This window comes from Phragmites australis, chromosome 11 (assembly GCF_958298935.1).
Source record: "Phragmites australis chromosome 11, lpPhrAust1.1, whole genome shotgun sequence".
In the NCBI taxonomy this organism is placed as follows: Eukaryota; Viridiplantae; Streptophyta; class Magnoliopsida; order Poales; family Poaceae; genus Phragmites; species Phragmites australis.
The window spans coordinates 14,497,077-14,520,100 of NC_084931.1; the positions used below are offsets into that span (position 1 = coordinate 14,497,077).

At 43.7% G+C, this 23,024-nt stretch overlaps 1 protein-coding gene across 1 annotated transcript; it reads right to left on the bottom strand.

The window, feature by feature from the left end:
- Window positions 1–1,897: 1,897 nt before the first annotated feature.
- On the bottom strand, window positions 1,898–6,383 carry LOC133885218 (uncharacterized). The gene is made up of 6 exons (XM_062324892.1): window positions 5,933–6,383; window positions 5,432–5,608; window positions 4,929–5,054; window positions 4,191–4,370; window positions 3,813–3,977; window positions 1,898–2,498 (listed from the first exon to the last, which is right to left on the bottom strand). The coding sequence occupies exons 1-6, from the start codon at window positions 6,167–6,169 to the stop codon at window positions 2,121–2,123; spliced, it is 1,263 nt and encodes a 420-aa protein (XP_062180876.1). The 5' UTR covers window positions 6,170–6,383; the 3' UTR covers window positions 1,898–2,120.
- Between the last annotated feature and the right edge of the window lie 16,641 nt (window positions 6,384–23,024).

Genomic DNA, 23,024 nt, shown 5'->3' on the forward strand with positions numbered 1-23,024 from the left:
CATGATGCGGTGACTTATTACAATGCACCATGATATGTTTCCAAAAAAGGCTATTTTGAGTTCTCTAACTCACCGCATGTTATGATGGGGTCATCATATAATGTGTTGACTAGAATTTGAGCTGTAATAGCTAGTTTCTCCTCTCCAACGGATAGTTTTTGGGGTTGGCTCTATAAATACCCGTTCACCGGGCCATTGAGGTTGCTAGAGCTCAAGGGAAGGTTTTACACATATTTGTAGTCCCTTAGCCACTAAGTGAAGATATTTGAAGATCAAGGAAATTATCACAAGATTAAGAACTTGATTAGTGCTAGTTTGGATCTAATGTGCATCTAACTAGGTGGTTAGCCTAGAGTTGGATCAAGTGAGTAATCCACACTTGTTACTTTTGGTGCTTGCCGACATCTCGACTATTTGGTGGAGGCATTGTCTTGCGAGACCCTCCGAAGACTGGCCCGTGCCGAAGTGGTGAAACACTACCTAAGTGAAGATGACGGTGAGCATCCGGATGTGCCTAGCAAGAGACCCATTGGCGTGTGGGGAGCTCTAAGGCCTAGAGCCACAGAGGTATCCCACTGCAGAGCTTAGCCCTTGCGAGGGGTTTAAACCTGGACTAGGGGTGAGCGGAAACTCACTGTAACCACAAGAAAAAGTCATTGTGTCAAGTTTGTGCTCTTTAACTCATTTACATTCCACATGTATTTACTGCAACATTTAATTTCACCTTTAACTTCCTTAGAATTGCCATGTGTATTTTTTTATTCAGAATCTAGGGTTCAAAACTTTGTTGCTTTAGAGTATCCATACAAATAAACCTATATCACATTTAAATAGAATTTTATTTAAGTTTATCCCTCTCCACTTAGGGCATCCGGCAAAGAGGGCCACCACGATCGATAAGTTATGTAGGGTGAGTGTTGCAGCGATGGTAAAGACTAACAGTTGCAGCTGTAGGGTGGGTAACCACAACGCGAATGTAGGTGGTTTGTTCAGGTGAGGATGGAGGCAGCACAGGCTCATAAAATAGGAGACAGAGCTCGTTGGTGGTGAGGAAGAGGGGGATAGAAATTTCACCCATTAAGGGTCTCTTTGGAACACATGATTCTCATAACATAGGAATAAGACAAATACAAGATTAGGCCTCCTTTGGAACAAGAACACATGATTCTCATAACATAGGAATAAGAAAAATACAAGATTAGGCCTCCTTTGGAACAAAGGAAAAATATAAGAATTTTGGAGGATTTGAATCCTATCAGAAACTTTCCTATGAAGCCATTTGGAACAAAAGGATTGAGCTCCTACAAATCCTATGAAATTCCTATGGAATGGCTTGCTCTATAGGAATTTTGGAATATTTGTAGCAAAAGGTTCAACCTCAAGGAAAGTTTCTCCTAAAATTCCTTTTTTTCCTGCAGTCCATTCAAAATTCTTGTGAGATTGCAAGTGCAAGGCAACTCCCATCCTATATTTTTCTATTCCCGCGTTTTGAGAATTATGTGTTCCAAAAAGACCCTTAGAGTGCCCTGTCTCCTTGAATCATTTATAATTGAAAAACACATAAAAAAATATAGGAATGACCGTTTGGATGAAGCACATAATAAATACGAGAATCAGCCGAGAGATAGACACAAAGTAAATTTTCCAATTGGACCACATGTTAGAAATCCTCCAAAATTCCTATGGAACAAGCCACTCTATAGGAATTTCACAGAAGGTTCAATCCTTTGGAATTTCATAGGAGTTCTAGAGGTTCAATCATTTGTTCACCGGATAAAGCAACTATTCATTGTTTGCCCCTAATTTTTGTAGCTTTAATTTTGTAAAATTGGTTCTTCAGTGACTAGACCACGAATCCAAAAATTATGAAATGTAATCGCTCTTGACAAATAGTACATCACAAAAACGTATGGCTTACTTGCATTGCTTGCTTTATGATACTTAATTCTCTGAAGACAGACTATGATTGCGTTCTCGCAAGAAAGCATAGGCCTGTATCACATGACGCTCCATTGCAACTGACATTTCAGTTATTATCACACAAACTAGGGTATAACAACCGCGGAACCTTGATTAACATGAACAATGGCGTATGAAATGTATCACTAAAGACCACCTTACTATTCTGCAATGGTTGGTGGTGGCGGGCTTGCCTTATTGCTAAGAGACGAAGCCGGCGAGAGGGATTTTGGAGAAGCTGGTACAATGGGGCAAGACTCCGGTACGATGATTGATGTTGAAGCTGGAGATGAACTGGCAGGTTTCAGTGTAGCTGGAGCTGCTGTGCGACTGAGGCTGGAACCAGTGCGTGGTAATACTTGTGTAGGGTATACCTCAGTGACCTCTTCGATGCCTTCATCTACATATATGACATCCTGCATAGTAAGTTGGTGGTACTCCACAATTTCTCGCAGGAATCTGTTTTCTCGAGCATATACAGAGTTCTCATGTGCCAGCCGCGCCTTCTCAGCTAATAGTGTTTCTAACTGGAGGCGGATCTGCGAAGAAATGGACGATATATGGTCAATCACAGTAGCAGGTCCACCTATGACCTCAATTCAGTTAGCCACATAAGTACTTTTGTCAACACTATCAACAAAAATTACTTTTGTGAAAACTAACACAAAATTTCTAGAAAACAATTTCGAAGAACCACGCTTTTATTTGCATAATGTTCCGCCAAACCACTTTTACGCACCACCATCATTTCTAAAGAGATTAACAAGTTGGGCCCACTAGTTGATCTCACAAAGCTATCGCGTTTCCACTCGTTTACATGGGGCTACCTGCCACGCCAGATAAGAGCTGACACATAAACATGACCGCATGTCGGGTGGGGGAAAATGGAAGTGATGATTATTACTTGTATTCAATCTTATGTTGGATCCAAGCCTTTCACTCTGCCCCATGCCCCCACACAATCACCTTGACATGCTAGCTCTTTTCTGGCATGGCAACCATACCTCCATATTAGCAAACAAAAATGGGATACGTCTGCAAGAACAACGAAGGGGCCTTGCTAGTTGGATATGATGAAAATGCCTTAAAGTCTTTTTGTGAAATGTTATGCAAAGAAAGTGTACTCTGAAACTGTTACTTAATGTGGTTTGTGATAGTTATACCATAAGGTAACATGGTTTTGTGAAATGTGCTCTTTATGGGTTTATTTTGCAATAATTAGTGAAAGTTTGACGATCATACAAGGAATAGAACCAACAAGTTTGTACAACATGTAATTAGAGCTACCAGGGTCAAAATTCTCGATGTGCATTTTGCTGAGCAGAGGCAAGAAAAGACTCTCGGAATGTATTGTCGGTTCTTGAAATTTCCTTGCAGCTTACTAGAGCGAGCATCCTAGGTACACATGGTCATACAAAGTTGCGACTCTTTTGCACAAGTCTAGCTACTTTTCATGCAGTCCGTTCACCAATATGCATTATTGTGAGTAATATTTGTTAACATAAAAACCAACTATTAATACTTGAAAGGATCCAGTTGGTGGTAAACCTCTAAAGCGCCTCAATAAACTGATTTAAAAAAATTAACAAGAAGTGTGACAGGCTGACAGCAGTCAAGGGTGCAATGCAAGGAACTCTGACTTAGTGTTGACATAATGTCCTAATGATATGAACACTTCAACATCCCTTGAGTTCAAAAAGTTGGACAACGATGTTCACAAATGAAGTCTATACAATTCTAGCAAAACTTAGATGTGGATAGAGTGACCAAAAGAGTATTTTAGACATATTTCAGCAGTCAATACTTCAATACTCTAATAGATTTCTTAATTTTGTTCAAAGAAAAATACTAACCATATCATCATCTTCTGGATTGTCTCCCTTATCATAACTTTCTCGCAACATTTTATTCTCTTCTTCAAGCTGAGCACAACGTTCCTTGGCAAAAGCTAAATCTGCCTTCACAGTCTTCAGCTCACGTAATAGCAGCTTTGCTTTTGCAGCCATGGCATTCGAAACCTGTATGGGTAAAAGATGGACACATTAGAGTCATAACTGAAAAGATGGCAAAAAGAGAACCAAAGTGCAACTGTTGTCAAGCAAATGAAAATAAAGATGCTCCTTAGCCCAGCCAATCCAAAAAACATATGGCATTATTTCATACTGTGGATTCCAAAATACAAAATGGAGCACTGAAGCAACATATCTAGTGACACATATTTGCCACCTTACGTCGCGAGATGCCTTCAACTGAGTTTCATGGTCAAGTGGATTTTGAGGAAGATATATTTGAGTAAGTTTGTGGGCAGCTTCTCCTTGTGTATTTGAACAAGATTCTTTTCTTCTTATGTTCAATTTGCGTGTCTCATGAATAATGCCGGCTGTTTTATTCTCTACAATGGTCCGACCTTCCTGAAAAAGATGCCGTATATAGCATGAGTCAACAAGGAAATCTTAGGTAACAAAAGGACACATCAACCATAAATCTAACCAAACAATTATAAATAACTTAAGTGCCATTTGTTGTTGTAGAAAATAAACCAAGATGACAAATGCTCCAGATTTTGTAACCAAAAGAAAAGGAAAAGGCAAGGAATTGTCTTCCCATATATTATAGTGGGTGTGCAATTTTTTACCAACTAGCAATGCAGATGCATGAGTCCACAAAAAAACCTGACGTGACCAAAGGATACATCAGCCATAAATGTAATCAAGCAATCATAAACAACAACTTTAATGCCACTTGCTGCTGTAGGAAATAGACCAACATTGTAAATGCTTCAGATTATCTAAGTTATAAGCAAAATAAAAGGAGGAATTTCCTTTCCCATATAATATACTGTATATGCAATACTTTATCAACTAATCTCGGAATAACATTGAATGTAAAACATAGAATTGACATTGACAGATCTACGTTCAGGTTATCCTTTAAGTAAAAGAAGAAGAAGAATATATACAGCAACTTACTTCAAGTGCACTTTTTATTGTGCCTCCAATATAGTTAAGGGAGGAAGTTATAGCCTCAGATCTCTTCTGAGATGGAGACGTCCCAGATTTCCATGTCTCTCCTGGCGGCTGTTGTGAACATTGATGCTGCAGCATCATGAAAAATGTCAGTGATTCTGCAGCATCATGAAAAAGTCAGTGTTTCACATGAACATCTTAAAGTGAACTAAATATAACCATTATGCCAGTTAATATCGGAACGATGATTTACAGGGTTCCCATTGTTTTATCTACAAACAAATATTTCCTAACCATAATGATAGAATAGAAACACAGATGATGAAGCCTGCCAGTCTAAAGCTTCTAGCAGAGATCAAAAGTTCAGACTGTACTGCTATCTATTCAAGTAACGATCGGTACTTTAAATGACTTCAATCTTCTTGAACCAAAGAGTTTGATTTGAATTTAGTACCCAACAGTTCAATTAAGGTAGAAGATAATGGCAGGAGGATTGCAGATCCCACCTTGAAACCAACTGACGCACCATCTCTTGGTGGCTCCTGCCTCGTAGGTGATTCATATTGCCCAGGGGAGCCATCCTCATCGAGAAATGACTTTGCTTTCCGTGCAAGCGCGCCCCAGAATCCGTACTTGGCCTCGTTCAAGCTCTTCATGGATGCATATTCATAAACTGAAGAATCCTACACCCAGAGCAAAACACATCGATTCTAAACACTAGATAAACAATCTCACCCGCTTCAGGGAGCCCCAAGACAAGAATAGCAGCAATCCAACGACGAACTGGAGAAGTCAAGCTTCACGAGTTCACCAGCAATCGATGAATCCTACTCGAATTAGATGGTCACTACGTTTAAACACGGAATGATCCGTCACGTAACCGAACCGCCAATCAAGAATCCCCAACTAGGCGGTGGCCGCTGACGGGACCCAGATCCGCGCACGAACCTCGACGCATCTAGAGGCGAAACCGCAGAGGCATCGGCGAGAGGCGGGTCGTGGCTCACCGGGGACGGGGTGGAGACGGAGGGCTCGTGGTGGCTCCGGCGGGCGGCCGCCGAGGCTGAGGAGGAGTAGGCGGAGGCGAGGGAGGAGGCGTCGCGGTGGGCGGCGGAGGCGCGCATGGCCTGCGCGGCGAGCGAGTCCTGCGGCGGCGGGGATGCGGGGCCCACGGACGGCGGGTGGTGGAGTTCGAAGGAGGGCGGCGGCTGGGCCTGGGGATAGGGCTTCCGGCGGTAGGCCATCGCGGTGGCAAGGCACGTTGGTCGTCGTCGGTGCAACTTCCGACGGGATCGCGGGGCGCGCCCTTTTGTATTCAGCGGCGCGGTGAGATGGGTTCGGCGAGGTGGGGGGTGGAGGAGTTGCGTTGTTCGATCCGACCGAGGCGCAACAATTGGTTCACGTGGCCACTCGCGCTCGCACGCAGTAACACGCTGCCACCGGAGTCGCAGTGCTCTAGCTTTTTCTTTCTTTTATCCTCCTCCTCTTTCCTCGACGGAGGACAAACGCCGGACAGATATTCAAATTTCAGGTAGCTTTGTTTCGTTGGTACAGGTATGTGATGGTGCTGAAATGTTGTTTGGTTTAATAAACAGTATTAACTCATTCAGAATAAATGATATAGATTTTTAAAATATTCTATTAAAATATTGAACCATCTCATACGAGAAAATTAATAGAACGACCTCTTCCAGACTATGTCAGCACATATGATTATATATACTTTATGATGACCATTGAGAATTAAGAATAATTAATTATATATTAGTTATAATAATATATTATTACTTATAAGTGTAATTAATACTACCAGTGATATGTTAAATTATAATTAATTATAAGAGTAATGGGGTCATCAAAATGGATTGTGCTAGAACCATGGGCTCTTCACCTACACAATAGTAGTAGTGTTACATAGGGTTTTCCAAAGATCATACGAGTCACAGTACCCAGCTGAAAGTACACTAGAGTCACATGGATATACATCAGCTTATAGCTAGCTGAATTATTGATTTGCATGCAGTAAGTATATACTCGCTCGATTTCTTTTTATAAGGCGTGTTAATTATTGAATATCTAACTATAGAGTATATACATATAAGAGTATACTATATAGATGGGTATGCCGTGCATACTTAATAACTTCAAATATTATGGAATCAAATTCGCGGCACCGGATACGCCCGAGTAAAAAATGTATATACTAGGAAGGTCTCGATTGCTTACCCAACTCGACAAGACTAATATCCAGGACCGATTTATCTACTTGGACTACAAGAAAAAAAACTCCCTATCGACTACGACTGGATAGGAGGCGGTACATCACCCTTATATAAGGAGGGACCTAGACCCCTAGGGGAGGCTCTTTTTTCTCTCGGTTATTGGAGGCAGGTATCAAGACCTTAGCACGGAAGGAACTTAGCGACTTTAGCTCTAAGTTAGACGAGATTCGATCTACTCCTTGTAATATGTTAGTCACATTATCTGTACTCGAGTGAATTCATACTGTGAGGGATTGGTGGCGTTCTAAGAGGGGGGTGAATTAGGACATTTAGAACTATTTCAGCTCTAAAAATAACACAAGATAAACCTATATCAATTTCTATGTAAATGTGCTCTAGGTTTATCTAGTATGAGCTTGCAACCTACCTAAGAAGGTAAATTGCAAGTAAGTAAATGCGGAAATGTAAATAAAGTAGAGAGAGAAAACTCGGCACAAGGACTTTTTCTCGTGGTATCGATGGCATGAATGTCACCCCTAGTCCACGTTGGAGCTACACAAAGGATATGCTCCTGATCGGCACCTGATTACGGCCTTTGAGCCACCAAGTCACAAAGACAAGGTCTTCACTCGGATGAGCCACCAAGCCACCAAGGCAAGGTCTCACCACTAGCCTCTCTTCCGGTTCCTTGCCGTCATGATCACTTCAGAGCTTGAGCTACAAAGGCAAGGGTCTCCGCGTACCTGCACAATCGTCTTGCCATCGCTCCACACCAAATCGGAGGTTCAACAAGCTTGCCGGCGAGTCACCAAGACTCCAAGGTGCCGACATATGAAAAGGTACACTATTGGATCACTCCTTGATCCACTCTCTAGGCAGCAATCACCTAGCAACTCACTCTCTAGGTCTATAAGCACTAATCACTCACTAATCTTGTGCTTAATCGCCTTGGATGATCACTTTAAGCACTTTAGTGGCTTGGATATCTTCTAGGTGTATATGAACTTCTTTGGACTCCAGCACACTCAATGACTGAGTGGATGGGTATTTATAGCCTCAAACTCGCGCAATAGCCATTAACCTAATGGCTCTAGAAAGTTGTTAACATCGGATGATCCGGTGAGAACAGTAGTACTAACATCTGATCATCCGGTAAGTATACTCTCACAAACTAGCTGTTGGAACCCCACTCAAACCTCTGTGAACACCAGATACTCCGATGTATACTCCACCTTCATCACCGGACTTTCCAGTGAGTCTACCTTAGCCATCCGAGCCAATATCTTCTCTGTGTAAATTGCTCTGGTGTATTCTCTGGTGCACATCACTTCATCACCGAACCATCCGGTGCGTTATCCTCAGCCAGCTAAGACAATGCAACCCTCTCTGAAAATACGCTCTAGTGTACAAATCTTCAGAGCACCGGACCTTCCGGTGAGGTCACTGCATTCTCCCCTTTGTCAACAATGCTGCGGTGCATTCCTCCTCTGAGTTCAAATCAATCACCGGACTATCCGACAGGGTCTTCTTCTTCTTCGTCTTTGTATTGTTCATTGTCCGGTGCACTTCTCTTCATCACCGGACCTTCTGACGTGTTGACCTTTGATCTTCAACAGCTGCAACCTTCTCTGGTGGAAATGCTCCAGTGTGTATCCTCCTCTGAGCACCGGATCATCCGATGAGGTCAAAGGCTTCTGGACACAATGCTCTGGTGTGTTCAACCATGTGAACACTAGACCATCCGGTGAAGTTATTTCTCCTGAAACTTTTTCCAACTCAACCAAACTTTGTCCCGGCTTCAGTGGCTTCTTCATGTATTACATCTATGAGACTTACTAACATTTATTTTTGACAAACATGTTAGTCCTAATGACTATATTGTCATTAATCATCAAAATCACAATCATAGTCTAATAGAACCATTTTCGCTACACATACACATAATCATCCACACAGGACATAGGGTATTACTCTAACTAGAGGCCAGACCTGTATACATCGTGTGTGCCTCGCTTTATGCTCAATCTTTGATTAACGAAGGTAACCCTGTTATTTCCAGACACATTGTCAGGAACACATCCTCGACAGTTGGCACACCAGGTAGTGGTATTCTACTTTTTAGAATCGACTATGTCTCGAGTGCACATCGGCACTGGATTCTTCGACGTTAGTTTCTACTACCACTTCAGGTTAACAGCGATCACCCTTAGCCAGATGGGAGATCGCATTCGGAACTATGATCTTCCGCTGGGACCATCAAGGTGAACGGATCCGCACCGGTATTATCGAGTCCAAGCAATTGGACGCATACCGTAAGGTGGGACATCTCGAGTGGGATCCCAATGAGCCTAATGTTCTCGTTCTCCAGTGCATGGACACCGACAACGACAAGGGTGGCGACGACGACTCCGTCAACAGCCAGAGCAGTTGAACAGATCGATTCGTGTTCATTGCTAGAGGAGCCGATATCCCACCTGCTGACCTAATGACGGTAGATCCAAACACCATGGTAAACAATGGCATGGAATTTCCTGAGGATCCAGCAATGGTAACCGCTGCTCATGGTACCGACGTTGTTGGTGAAATACCGCCAGAGACATCTACAGCTAGAGCTTTACATGTCCCAAACACAACTCTCCATCAACGAACCGTGGGAGGTCGGTACCTCCTTGTCTTCAACGACATCTTTCTGGTGGGCACACCTCCACTTATAAAGGCTCAAGCATTAAGGAACGAGCTCCCTTAGGATAGCAACAGCGGAGAAGCATCATCTCGACCACAGCCAAGTCTGGGCAGCAATTGTCGGGGGAAACTCCCTGACAATGATTCCGGGGTGTATTGGACGACGGGTGTGTGATCTTTGTTCAGGGAGTGCCTACTGAAATTGTTTGTGTATGTGCAACTCAAGAACACGGAGGATTATCCAGGTTCAGGCCCCCCCTTAGAGTAATAGCCCTACATCCTGTGTATTATTTTCTTGTGGTCTCAGTTGGTTACAAATGATGTTCTTGCTCCGCCTTCTTGGCCCGAAAAATCCCTCTACAAGCCTGGTACTCCTCCCTTTATATATCAGAGGGAGAGAGGATTTACACGTGAGTCAAGATATAGACCCGGGTCTAGCAAGAGTTTCCCATCTAGGCCCATCATTACTAAGAATAGACGTATCCTACTTGCTCTATGGCACTACAGGGCCAGTCCCATCGCTCCACCACCTGCATCATCCCGATCCGCCTGAACTACCCTGTCCCGCCCCCACACGCCACCTGTGCACCTACAAAAAACCTCCTGACATGCCTGCCAGGCTGTCCTGTAGCGTTTAATGCTACGGGACGAGACATGGTAGCTATGCGCCGACCACGCCTTGGTCGACCAGAAAGAGGATCTGGGGAAGGAAAATACTCGAGTGAAAAAAAATATTTATTGTGATTAGACTATTTGAACACATACCTGCCGCGTGACCAGAGGAGACTGGTCGTGGAGTTTGCTCTTGCAATCTGGTGACTGGTCGCGTAGCTTGGTCGGAGAGCCTAGTTACGTGGTCGCTGCGTAGTCACGCAGTCATTGACTGGTCGCGCGGAGTGACCACGGTCCCAGACAAACGTGGCATACAACACCTGCTGATATTTTATTGGCGTGGGTCCACCTACGAGGGGACCCCACTATTCTTTACACCGACAGCGATGTTTTTAGCACTCTGGATGCTAATATCCAGAGAGCCCATCTAATTCTAAGATACCGTCCAAAGTTGGATCCAACAAATTCCTTAACTCCCTATGGTCAATCAGTCAGGACCCTACTCGATGTGGTCCAGATCCAAGCTGTTTGAGCGAACAATCCTAGCAACTCTAGGTGCCCTAGTCATCAAGACACCGGCTCCAGGATCCTTGGACACAAGCATCCTTAAGTCGATGGATCCCAGGTGGGAAGCTCGGGTGATCGAGCCTGAGCATCGCTTTGCAAGCCAAACTGTAACTGCCCTACCCATAGGTGTAGGAGCTAGGAAGACCTGAGGAATTGTATTCCTCACTATCGACATGATCTACATACAATGACAGACAACCACAATGAGGAATATCGCAAGGACGACCATAGTTATTACGGACGCAGATCTCCAAGACGAGATGGTTGACGTAACTCCCCTGCTCGAAGGAACATGCGTGATAGTCCCCCACCTCCTCTTGCAAAATTCGATGGAGGCTATGAAGCTTTTGTACACGAGCTTCGGTTGATACGGTGGCTTAAGAAGTTCAAGAGGGCTCGATCCGAAAGTATGACGGGAAGATCAACCTCAATGAGTGGTTATAGATCTATACCATGTTATTCAAGCAGCAGGCAACAACAACAAGGTAATGGCCAATTATCTGCTGATCGCGCTTAATGGACCTGCCAGGTCCTGGTTGTTGAACCTATCTCTTAACTCGATCCGATCGCGGGCTGAGTTGAAGGCTCAGTTCATAGCCAACTTCCAAGGCAGATTCGAGTGCCCAGGAACGGAGAACAATCTCCATCAGCTGAACCAGGGTGAGGACGAGTCACTCCGAGATTTCATTCGTTGGTTTAGTGACAGGCGTAATACAATTTTGGACATCTTCGACGAGTCAGTAAGCATCACCTTCAAGGGAGGCATTCGGGGCCCGAATCTGCTTGGGAAGATGGCTACTCAGAAGATTCACATGGTCAAAGAGCTTTTTAAGTTGGTCGACAAGTGTGCAAGGTGAGTGGAAACCTAGGTACATGCCAAGAACTCTCAATCTGGCAAGGACAAGCCCAAGTCCACGAAGAACGGGGGAAAAAGAACAAACCCAATGACAAGCGCAAGTGTCCATATACGACCATAGCCGCGGTCGACAGGAGTAAGTCACGTAACACTAAAGACAACAAAGGCTTGAGTCGAGGTGGAGGGAAGTGGTGTCCCGTTCATCGGATCAGCCAACACGACTTCGATGAATGCCATGTCATCAAAAAGAAGGTTGATAAAAAGCTCAAGGCCGTTGTTCCTGAGCATAACACCAAACAGGCCTGGCCGAACGTTAATGGTGATAAGCCCAAATTCCATGAGGCTGATCAAACTCTAGCACACATCTTCGGAGGATCCGCCACGTATGGCTCTAATAGGCAGTACAAGGTGGTCGAACGAGAGGTCAATTTGGCCCTAACTGGGGCTATTCAATACCTCAAATGGTCGAAGGTTCTGATCACCTTTCAATCAAGTTGATCATCCAGCTACAGTTCTGCACCCTGGTCGATACCCGATCATGGTTCAGTCGACTATCCTCAACATCAAAGTTTCCGAAACCTTGGTTGATAGGGGTAGTTCGCTTAACCTCATCTTCGCCAAGACCCTAGACATGATGGGGGTTCAGAGGTCTGAGCTTAAGGTGGGAGTCGAGCCTTTCCATGGCATAACACCCAACTTATCGACCATGCCCTTGCGCTAGATCGAGTTGCTGGTTACATTTGGCATGCCCGACAATTTTCGTACAGAGAAGCTTTTGAGATGGCGTACAACGTAATCCTGGGCCACCCAATGCTAGGTAAGTTTATGACAGTGGTGCACTATGCGTGCCAGATGCTCAAGATCTCAGGTCCCAAAGGGATCATAACTGTCAGGGGAGATCAGCGTGCAGCGGTCAAATGTGACAAGCAGAGCCTAGACATGGTCGAACACCTCAATTGAGCGGCAACCACTTCTAAGGGTGCAGATTCCAAGCGTCAAAAACATCAAGACACCGTTGAGATCAAGGACTCCAAGCTTGTAAGTCTTGCTGATACTTCCAAGTCCAATGATGCCGCCAAGGGTGAGACCAGCGATGATACTGATAACAAAAGGGATGATGGTGGCGTCAAGGCTATAACCCTCAACCTATCTGAACCAGCCAAGATGGTTAAGGTTGGGGCTAACCTTGACTCTAAATAGGAACTCGAGCTCATCACTTTCCTCTAGCAAACCAAGACTTGTTCACGTGGCAACTATTTGATATACCTAGAGTCCCTATGAAGGTGATTGAGCATCGACTAGCTGTTAAGCCCGACTCCAAATCCGTGGTGTAGAAGCAACGAAGATTTGCAGATGAAAAATCAAGCCATCCAGGAGGAGGTCGACAAACTCCGAAAGGTGGGCTTTATTCAAGAGGTTCGTCATCCTACATGGTTGGCGAATCCTGTCCTCATAAAGAAAGCCAATAGCAGATTGAGGATGTGCGTCAACTTCACCAACCTCAACAAAGCATGTCCCAAGGACGCTTTCCCTCTTCCTCACATCGACCAGATCATCGACTCCACGACAGGTTGTGTATTACTATGTTTTCTAGATGCCTATTCAGGGTATCACCAAATTAGCATGAGAATAGATAATGTGGAGAAAACTACTTTTACCACTCCTTTTAGTGTATTCTGCTATGTAAAGATGCATTTCGGTTTTAAAAAATGCGGGTGCTACTTATCAATTGTGTATTCAAAACTATTTACAACCCCAAATTGGGCGCAATGCAAAAGAGCATGTCGATGATATTGTAGTCAAGTCCAGAACCAAAGATACATTGATTGCCGATCTCAAGGAAACACTCGACAACCTTAGAAAGTATCGTATGATGCTTAATCCCAAACATTCGGTGTTCCTTCCATCAAGCTTCTCGAGTTCCTGGTGTCAAGTCAAGGCATTGAGGCCAATCCTGGCAAAATCGAAGCTCTAGACTAGATTTGGTTGCCTCGAACACTGAAAGAAATTCAAAAATTAACAGGATATATTGCAGCTCTTAGTCGATTCATCTCTAAGATGGGCAATCAAGGGATGCCTTTCTTCAAACTATTGGTTGAACAAGTTGTAAGCACGATCCTAGTGGTCGAATAAGAAAACCCCGAGAGAAAGACCAAGGTCCATAAACCTATTTACTATGCGAGCGAAGTCCTACATGACACTAAGCTGCGATACACATAAGTGCAGAAGTTGTTATATGCAGTCTTGATGTCTTCCCGGAAACTACGATACTATTTTCAAGCACACCAGATCACCATTGTGATGACATATTTGCTGAAGGATGTCATGTGCAATAGGGAGGCTACTGAACTAATCGCACAATGGGCAGTCGAGCTCAATGAGTTCGATGTCAGATATGTGCCATGCACAAGTGTGAAGTCGGGAGTACTAGAGGAATTTATCGCCAAACCAACAAGCATTGAAGAAATAAGGCCAAGTGTGGTCGAAGACCACTGGACGCTCTTCTTCTATGGATCGCTCACGCTTCAAGACTCGAGGGTTGGTATTGTACTTAAATCTCCAACGGGCGAAGAACTCAGGTACGTTGTTCAATTTGATTTTAAAGCTTCTAACAATGTAGCAGAATATAAAGGACTAGTAAATGAGTTCTGCATAGCTAAAGCTGTTGACATCAAAAGACTTCTCGTGAAAGGGGACTCACAACTAGTCGTAAACTAAGTACAAAGGGAGTACCAATGTTCAGACGACAACATGACAGCTTACCTGAACAAGGTGCGAAAGCTCGAGAAGAAGTTCGAAGGGTTAGAAGTAACGCATATCAGGAGGAGTGACAACTTTGGTGTAGATGAACTTACTAGACTCCCTTCTTCTTGAGCTCTGATACCCATAGGAGTATTTGTTGAGAAACTCCTCAAACCATCTGTCTCGACAGTCCGGTGAATGGATGCTATCCAACTCGACCAGTAGTTTGGTCTAGTGAGCGAGGCAGAACCCACAGACACAGATGCTGCACTACTCGAACGTGAGTCAACTTGGATGACTCTGTACCAAGCCTATCTCGAAGGTTGAGACATCCCTAATGATGATGCATCTGTAGAGAAAATTGCTTGTAAGTTCAGGCTCTATGCTATGGAAAATGGCAAGCTCTACTGAAAGGGGAGTAATAGAATCTTGATGAAGTGCATCACGCAGGAAGAGGGCAATAAAATATTGCTCAATATCCATGGAAGCATGTGTGTAATCATGTGTTTACCACACCTTGGTTGTAAAAGCTTTGAGCCAAGGATTTTATTGACTAACTGCCCTCCAGGATGCTTCTAAGCTGGTCAAAAAGTGCGAGAGCTTCCAATTTTTTGGAAGACAGACCTCTCAACCAGCCCAAGCTCTGCAAACAATTCCTCTTTCTTGGCATTTCTTCGTCTGGGGCTTGGATATCCTGGGACCGTTCCCAAGGGCCTAAGGTGGTTATAAGTTCCTATTCGTAGCTATCGACACGTTCACTAAGTGGATCGAGGCCGAACCCATGGGAAAGATAACTGCAGAAGTGGCTAAGAAGTTCATGAGGAGTATAATTACTCAATTTGGTATTCTGCATTGGATAATTATGAATAATGGTAGCTAGTTCAGAAGCGGGACCTTCATTGCATTCTGTGAAGAATTTGGCATCAAAACCTTTTTCGCCTGAGTAGCTCACCCACAAAGTAATGGTCAAGTTGAACATGCTAATGGTATAGTCTTGCAGGGCATCAAAACTCGGATCTTCGACAGGCTAAAAGCTTATTCAAAATGCTAGGTGAAAGAATTTCCGTCTGGTACTATAGGCCATTCGTACTTCGACTAACAGGGCCACCAGTGAAACTCCGTTCTTCTTAGTTTATGGAGCAGAGGCAGTGCTCCAACCTACTATAGAACAACACATCACTATCAGCTTCAAACCCCCTTTACTACCGGTTTTGGAGCTACTAGTGGGTAACAGGCAGTGATAGTCAGGGATTATTACTACCGGCTTAGGGGACCGGTAGTGAATGAGTTATCACTATCTTTCAGACGACAGTGTTTTGCCTCTCCTCCCTCCCTATGCTTCCTCTCTCTGTCCTCTCTTTATCTCCTCGATCTTTCTGCCTCTCTCCCTCTCAATATATGCATACAATGAGACATATATTTAATGTAAATCAATAATAAAGGCACCTTCATTAATACATAGTAATTCATGTCATATTCGAGTGAACACATATTACAAGTCATAGGCATCAACAAAACACATATACACATAATAGTTCTCACAGGTCACCCTCGAAAAGTCGGTCGAGTTGAGCTAATCCAGTATTCCTCTACCTCTTCCGTGATGAGGACCACATCTCCGCACGGACGGCTGATGGCTTGTGTACGTCTGGGGAAACCAGGGGATAGTGTCGCCTCTGCTCCAGGCTCGCCGGTGTGTCAAAGACATTGAAGTACAACACTTGAAGGCCACTACGGTTTGAGCCTTCAATCTCCTCCTCAATGCATTGATGGGCAACCCTCTTGTACTCATCCATAGTGCACTGACGGGCCACTCTCTCGTTCTCCTCCTCCTATACACGCTTACAAGACGCTGCTTCATGCTCCTCCACAACACACAGCTTATGGGCTAGCCTCTCATCCTCCTCCTCCTCCTGGGCATGCTTACGAGCCGCCGCTTCTGCCTCCTCCTTTGTATCATCGTTCAAAGGTTATTCTATCGAAGAGTCATCCAACGGTACCAACTCCGAAAGCAGGTCGAAGGCCACAGCAGGATCCTCTGGACCAAGTGCATTGACATGCATACAATAAGACACATATTTCATGTGAATCAATAATAAATAAACCTTCATTAATATATAGTAATTCATGTCCTTTATTAATACATAGTAATTAATATCCTTCATTAAAATGGTGTCATTTGGTGACATATAAGTTTTCTAATGCCCTTGTAGCATTCCTCCTTATCGGATACTCTCTACTAGAAGGTACATAATCATTTGAAGATCTCTAATGCATTGATGATATGATCGGTTCATGAAACTCGCTAGCGGGTTGATAACATGTTCTATGAAGAACCCGACGACCTGTTCTTGAATGACATGTATTTCTGCTGGTTATAACGCACTTGTGCGTTGTTTGGAGCGTCGCGTTTAAAGAATCAAAAGAATTAGTCCTTGAACACGTATAGAAATTGAAACGAAGGCATTGATATGTAATTTCGTACCTCAAGATCATTGAACATGACAGCGTCTCCGTCAGGGCTGAATCTGTGAATGGTCGTAAGAACATAGAACCCGTAGAGATTATTGTCGAGTGACTGCCTCATACACTTCAAGAGGAAAGGATTCGTCAATGGAATGAATTGAACCTTTTTACTCAGTAGGAAATGCAAGTCATGAATATTCTCTGCATACCAAAAAGTCGGTTTTTACATCATACTGCTTCTTGTATGGATGGTACATAACACCCTTTTTGCAGTATCTTGTGTATGCCCTGTATGTGAATATGAATACCAATTAAACTTAGATGCAATCAACATAAAGATTAAATGATCGAATTTACCTGTTTACTATGTCAATGAGGTCTCGGTAAGCCATCTTATCTCTCTTTTGTGAGTCCAAGACAATGATCTTGCTCAGTTTGGGTGGATGACAAGGAGGATCCAATGAAAACTGCAGGAACATATCACCATAACAAATTAGTACTAGAATTAAGTTGCCCATAAAAGGAGAATAGCATGGCATGCAAACACATAATCAAAGCTGTAGGGTAAGAGTACGGAGGTCTTGTGTTGGTGGTGAAGCAGACACTTCAATAAGTAGTCCTCGGTGGAATCTAGATTCGACCATATAATTTTCTGGTTGAAAGCCTATGATCAATGAATCCTACTTTATTATATAAGTCTTGTCTGCATGCTTGAATCTCCATTCTACAAAAGAGAGAAGTTCGCTATGCGATTTCAATGTACAAGATCATATAATGTGAATTACATGCATAAGTCACTTACAGAGTCCACGCTCTGATTATGGCCACATCGAGGGCATCTTCATTATACATTTCATACAAGCACTTGAACTTCACCCAGAAGCAGTCGTCCCCGTTGAGGAATGCCTGTATACCATGCTTGGACTGCTCCAAGTACCAATGATGGAATCGGTGCATTTGAGTCGTAAGTTTTCTTTCTATATCTGGTTTGACCAAAGGTTTGCCAACTCAAATGACCATAGAACATCTAACTTTGACATATTCGCTCCCACAATAAGTTGTGCTAGTTCTTCTACTATTAATCTAGAAGCAGGTAGGAAGTCCCCAATCTTCGAGCGTTCTGAATGATTGGACCTGATTTGCTCCTAGCCTACTTCTTACTGATACGTTCATAGTCAGTCGACGGCTTACTTGAAGCCTCCCCCGTCTGTTTAGCTTTGGCTATATTCATAAAAAAATTCATGGTATCTCTAGACACAACATGCTTCAATGGAGGTAGAGGAGGATGGAAATGAGCCGTGACACTAGCGTCCACAATCCTTTTGTTTTCCTTAGTAGTGAGTGAATAGACATCCTTGGGTTCCATCACCTTAGATGCACCGACTTCTTAAATGGTGTCATCCGCTTGGATGCTACAGAACCTGATCATGTTTTCCAAGCTGATGGTTGGCTTCTTGATGGTGTTGGCTTTTTGAGCGGTAAACTTCTTCGAGGTGATGGCTGAGGAGGTGGAATTCTTCTAGGAGATGGCTGACGAGAGGGAGATCTTCGAGGCGACGATGGCCCAGGGTGTCATGGAGAGTATAGGTTCTCGGGAGCTATCCCTAGTGGAAACACTATGTAGGCCTTCTCCCACACAATGAATGTGTGCTTGTTCTCTCCTAGAGTATTCGCCCCCTCTTCTGTGGGATAGTCCACCTCAACATGATGGTACTTATCAACTGTCTCGTCTACTTTGACCACGGTGTAGCCCTCCGATATCAGACGTCCATGCAAATGCTCATAGGAGCCAAGGGGATAAGCCACGCCGGAAGCCACCTTGATGGTAATGTTCCTAGCACCAATGTATAGTTCACACAGTGTCTATGCTATGATGAGGTCCACAGGATAAGTGATGGGTCAGCTCTCGGAACTCGTGGACGCACAGCTACTCCGACGACCATGAGGGCTGAAGCGCGCAACATTAGGAGACGCTGCCAGCCATTCCTTTTCACTCACAATGGTGCTCCGTTCATGCATGAGAGCTTGCTGTACTGCTTGTGCTATCTTTTCTTCTGTATATTCCCTCTCCTTTTGTAGCGCTTATTCTACTTCTCGTTCTGCATCTTGCTCTGCTTGGGATTTCTTTCGACTCTTATAACTATCGACGTCGCCTAGGAAGCCATATTTCCAACCCATCACCCCAACGCCTCGTGTGCGACCATCGTGCTCCTTGTTTCCTAGTGCAAAGGTGAGCTAATCCCTATCCCTGTCTGGCTTGAAAGAGCCTTGTGTAGACTGCTCGTGGACTTGCGTAAACTCTTTTGCAAGAGTTTGCATCACTTCTTGGTCTTTGGAGGTCGTAAAGCATAAGCTTTCATCAGACGAGTAAGAGGCACCCCTCCCAAGAAGGAAGTATGTCGACCGTTTGCTCCAACTCTCCGTCTCAGACGTGACACCTCTCTCTCATAGTTCATATAGCTATAGTTGCCACTGCCATTCTTTCCTCACGTACCCACGACTATCGACTTTGGGGGGTAGAGGTTCTTCTTCGAGTTTTCTTTGTTCACCTCACTCAACCTCTATACTTCTTTTGACAACTTGTACTCTGCAAAGGCTTACCAATGATCTTCCAGTTGCGATCATTTGCGAAAATCTGGCATTGTGCCTCTCTGCACATATGTTCTATTCAGTGTGCTTCTAATTTTTAAAAGACCCACGATCATTAGTGCCGTATGCTTAACTACTTCCATATATGTCTCTTTAGGGAAATCGAACTCCTCTAATATTTTGGGCCATAAGATGTCTTTCTTGATCGAATTAAGAACCACATATGGATCACCTTGTTCGTCAGCCCATAATCTATAGTTGGTAGGCACGTGATCCTTAACAACAATCCTATAGACTAACTTGTATGGCCCCAGAACTATCTTTGGTGTAATTGACTCCCCTAGTGGTGAGACCTCTGTGATCACAAATTGTCTTGTATGTATCTTTGAGGGACCCCAGACACGATGCCACTCCTAGGATTGCTCAGACATCTACAAATAAACAAAAAAGTATTGAGAACCTATACAATCATATGTACAACAGATGTATTTATCTACTTATGAAATACCTCATCGCTTCCACTAGCGTCTGTTTGGTCCAGGTTGAGGTAGATACTCGGGCTACCTTCTTTAATGTTTGATGGTGGCACATCTCGTTCCTGCACCTAGGCCGGATTGAAGGAGCCACCTTCCTGAGTGTTTTCCATATGATCACAATGAGAGGTTAGTGATGCCATCCCTTCCTGAAAGTTCTGCAAACGATGGTGACAAGCGGTTGAGTAATATATAGAGAGCTGAGGAAGGAAGGAGATAGAGAGAAAGTCGACGAGGGAGAGAAAGAGGCTGCCAAAATATTGTAACTAACTAGGAGGGAGTCAATAGATAGAACACAGAGAGATACAATATGACCACACTTAATAAAGAAATACATTATCACTATTCATTTATATATGTACACGACTCATAATACATAATTAAATAATACAACCCCTTTGCCACCTTAGATAAAAGAGGACAATATTGTGATTACATAATTACAACTTATAGTACATAAAACATAATTCAATACTCATAGTACATAATTAAATAATACAAAACTATTCAAATTTCTTGCAAAAAGTAAAACATGTATGAAAACAGCATTAACATCAGATTATGGAGATAATTATATACGGCTGCAAGCTCAACTGAGATAGTGAAAAGACGTGCAAGATTGCATGTGTAATAACCATCCCAGTAGAGCTTTGCACTCATATGTATGGTCTCCAATTTCATCATTTGCAAAAAGAAAAACAAGTATGAAAACAGCCTCAGAACCAAAAATCTAGTTGGCTCCAGGGCTAAACTATGCCCTGCACCCTAACTAGATATGCTCAAATTATTATTAAATGGATAAAAGCACATAATTCAACAATTAGGGTGCGCTGTGTCACCTAACCGGCCTATATGTTGTCCAAGGTCACGCTATCAATGAAATTAATTCCCAACTAAGATTGCAGTATACCACTTTCTTAAAGACTGGTAGAGCCTTATGAAAAAATGCACAGATACTGGTAGAACCTGGCTAAGATAACGCGGGAGAGAGGGGGAGCAGAGAGGTGGTGCAGGGGAGCAGCACAGATCAGAACAGAGGGAGAGGGAGAAGCAGCTGAGTGGGTAGAGAGCACAACAAGGAAGAGGGCAGATGTGAGGGAGATGGAGTAGAACAATAGAGGAGATCAGAACAGAGGAAGTGGCCTGAGAAGCAGCCGAGTGGGTAGAGAGCACAACACATCACAACAGGGAAGAGGGTAGACATGAGGGAGAGGGAATAGAACAATAGAGGAGATCAGAACAGAGAGAGTGGCCTAAGAAGCAGCCGAGTTGGTAGAGAGCACAGCACATCACAACAGGGAAGAGGGCAGACATGAGAGAGAGGGAGCAAAACAATAGAGGAGACATATATGCACAACTTTGCGATCTTAGTTACTAGCTCATATCATGTACATCATATCCAAGGCGGCAGACAGTAAAATCTTGGACAACATATAGGTTGGGCAAATGCAGCAGATAGTGCAATCTTTTTTGCATTAATAGCTCAGAGCCTGGTTTCAAACTAATAGTTCATCATCGAGCATCTCAAATTAATAGTTCATCATCGAGCATCTCAAACTAATAGTTCATCATCGAGCATCTCAAACTAACAGTTCATCATCGAGTATCTCAAACTAACAGTTCATCATCGAGCATCTAAAAATAAGAATTCATTACATATGACCTTGGAAAAAACAATGGCAAAGCATAAAATATAGATCTTGGCATCTTTGTACTCTCATAGCATCTGTTCTTATCAATTTGCATAGCATATATTCCCAAGCTTAGATAAGGAGGACATAGTGGCATACGTAGACCGAGGGGGAGGAGATGGCGGGTGACGACGATGGAGGGGGAGGAGACGGCGGTGACTGGGCGTTGCTCCTCGGCGAAGGCCTTAGGGAGAGGAATGGGTACGGCGTCAGGGTGAATCACGGGGGCGGCGTCGGGGAGGAGGACGGGGCCAATGTCGGGGGGAGGACGGGAATGGCGTCAGGGAGCAAGACAGTGACTTCATCGGGGATGAGGATGGGAATGGCATCGGGGAGGAGGACGGCGACGGCGATGTATAGGAGGACAGTGACAACATCAAGGAGGGCCAGGACAGTGGGCTCGGGGTCGTTGGTGCGGGCTCATGGTCCTTAGGCGGCGTGGGCGAGGACAAGGCGGAGGTGGTGACGCAAGGACACTGTGGGAGGCAATTCGACGAAAGGGAAAAAAATTTCTAAGTTCGAAAAGAGAACGTGGCATATCAGTTATATAGGGGTGCCCTTCACTACTGGCACACCCTATGTGCCAGCAATGAAGGGGGATTCACTGCCAGCCCATAGCGTTAGCTAGCAGTGAAACCCTCATCTTCACTGCCGGGGCTTCATTGTTGGGCCATGAAGTCATCCGACAGTGAACTCCCCCCCCCCTGTGCACACAACGAGGCAAAAAAATATTGGTTCTAAGCATAAGCGTCGAACCTGTGACGCCTGGTCTCAACTGGGACGAACAAACTAACCGCCACGCTACTCAAGTGTATTCGATTGTGATCGTACTATCTACATTTATTAACATTCTTTTGACCTCCAATCTTAATACATATTTATTTTAATTTGAACTTGCTATATAACAAAATTAAGTTTGCCATATACCTAAATTTCATGGTTAACTTTTTCTAATTTAATAAAAATAGAAAATAAATATTATTGGAACTTGCTAATTAATTAAAAAATATAATTGGAACTTCCTATATATCTTAATTTCATAGATAAATATTTTAAATCATTAAAAATTAAAAAGGAATATGCTCAGAACTATAGCTAATGTAAATCAATAGTAAAGACACATTTATTAATACATAGTA

Excerpts from the sequence above, each read along its gene's own strand:
- LOC133885218 (XM_062324892.1), bottom strand. The coding sequence starts at position 6,169 with ATGGCCTACCGCCGGAAGCCCTATCCCCAGGCCCAGCCGCCGCCCTCC. Across the intron at positions 5,055-5,431 it reads GTGCGTCAGTTGGTTTCAAG|CATCAATGTTCACAACAGCC; the intron begins GTGGGATCTGCA and ends ATGATGCTGCAG. Across the intron at positions 2,499-3,812 it reads ATCCAGAAGATGATGATATG|ATCCGCCTCCAGTTAGAAAC; the intron begins GTTAGTATTTTT and ends ATTTCTTCGCAG.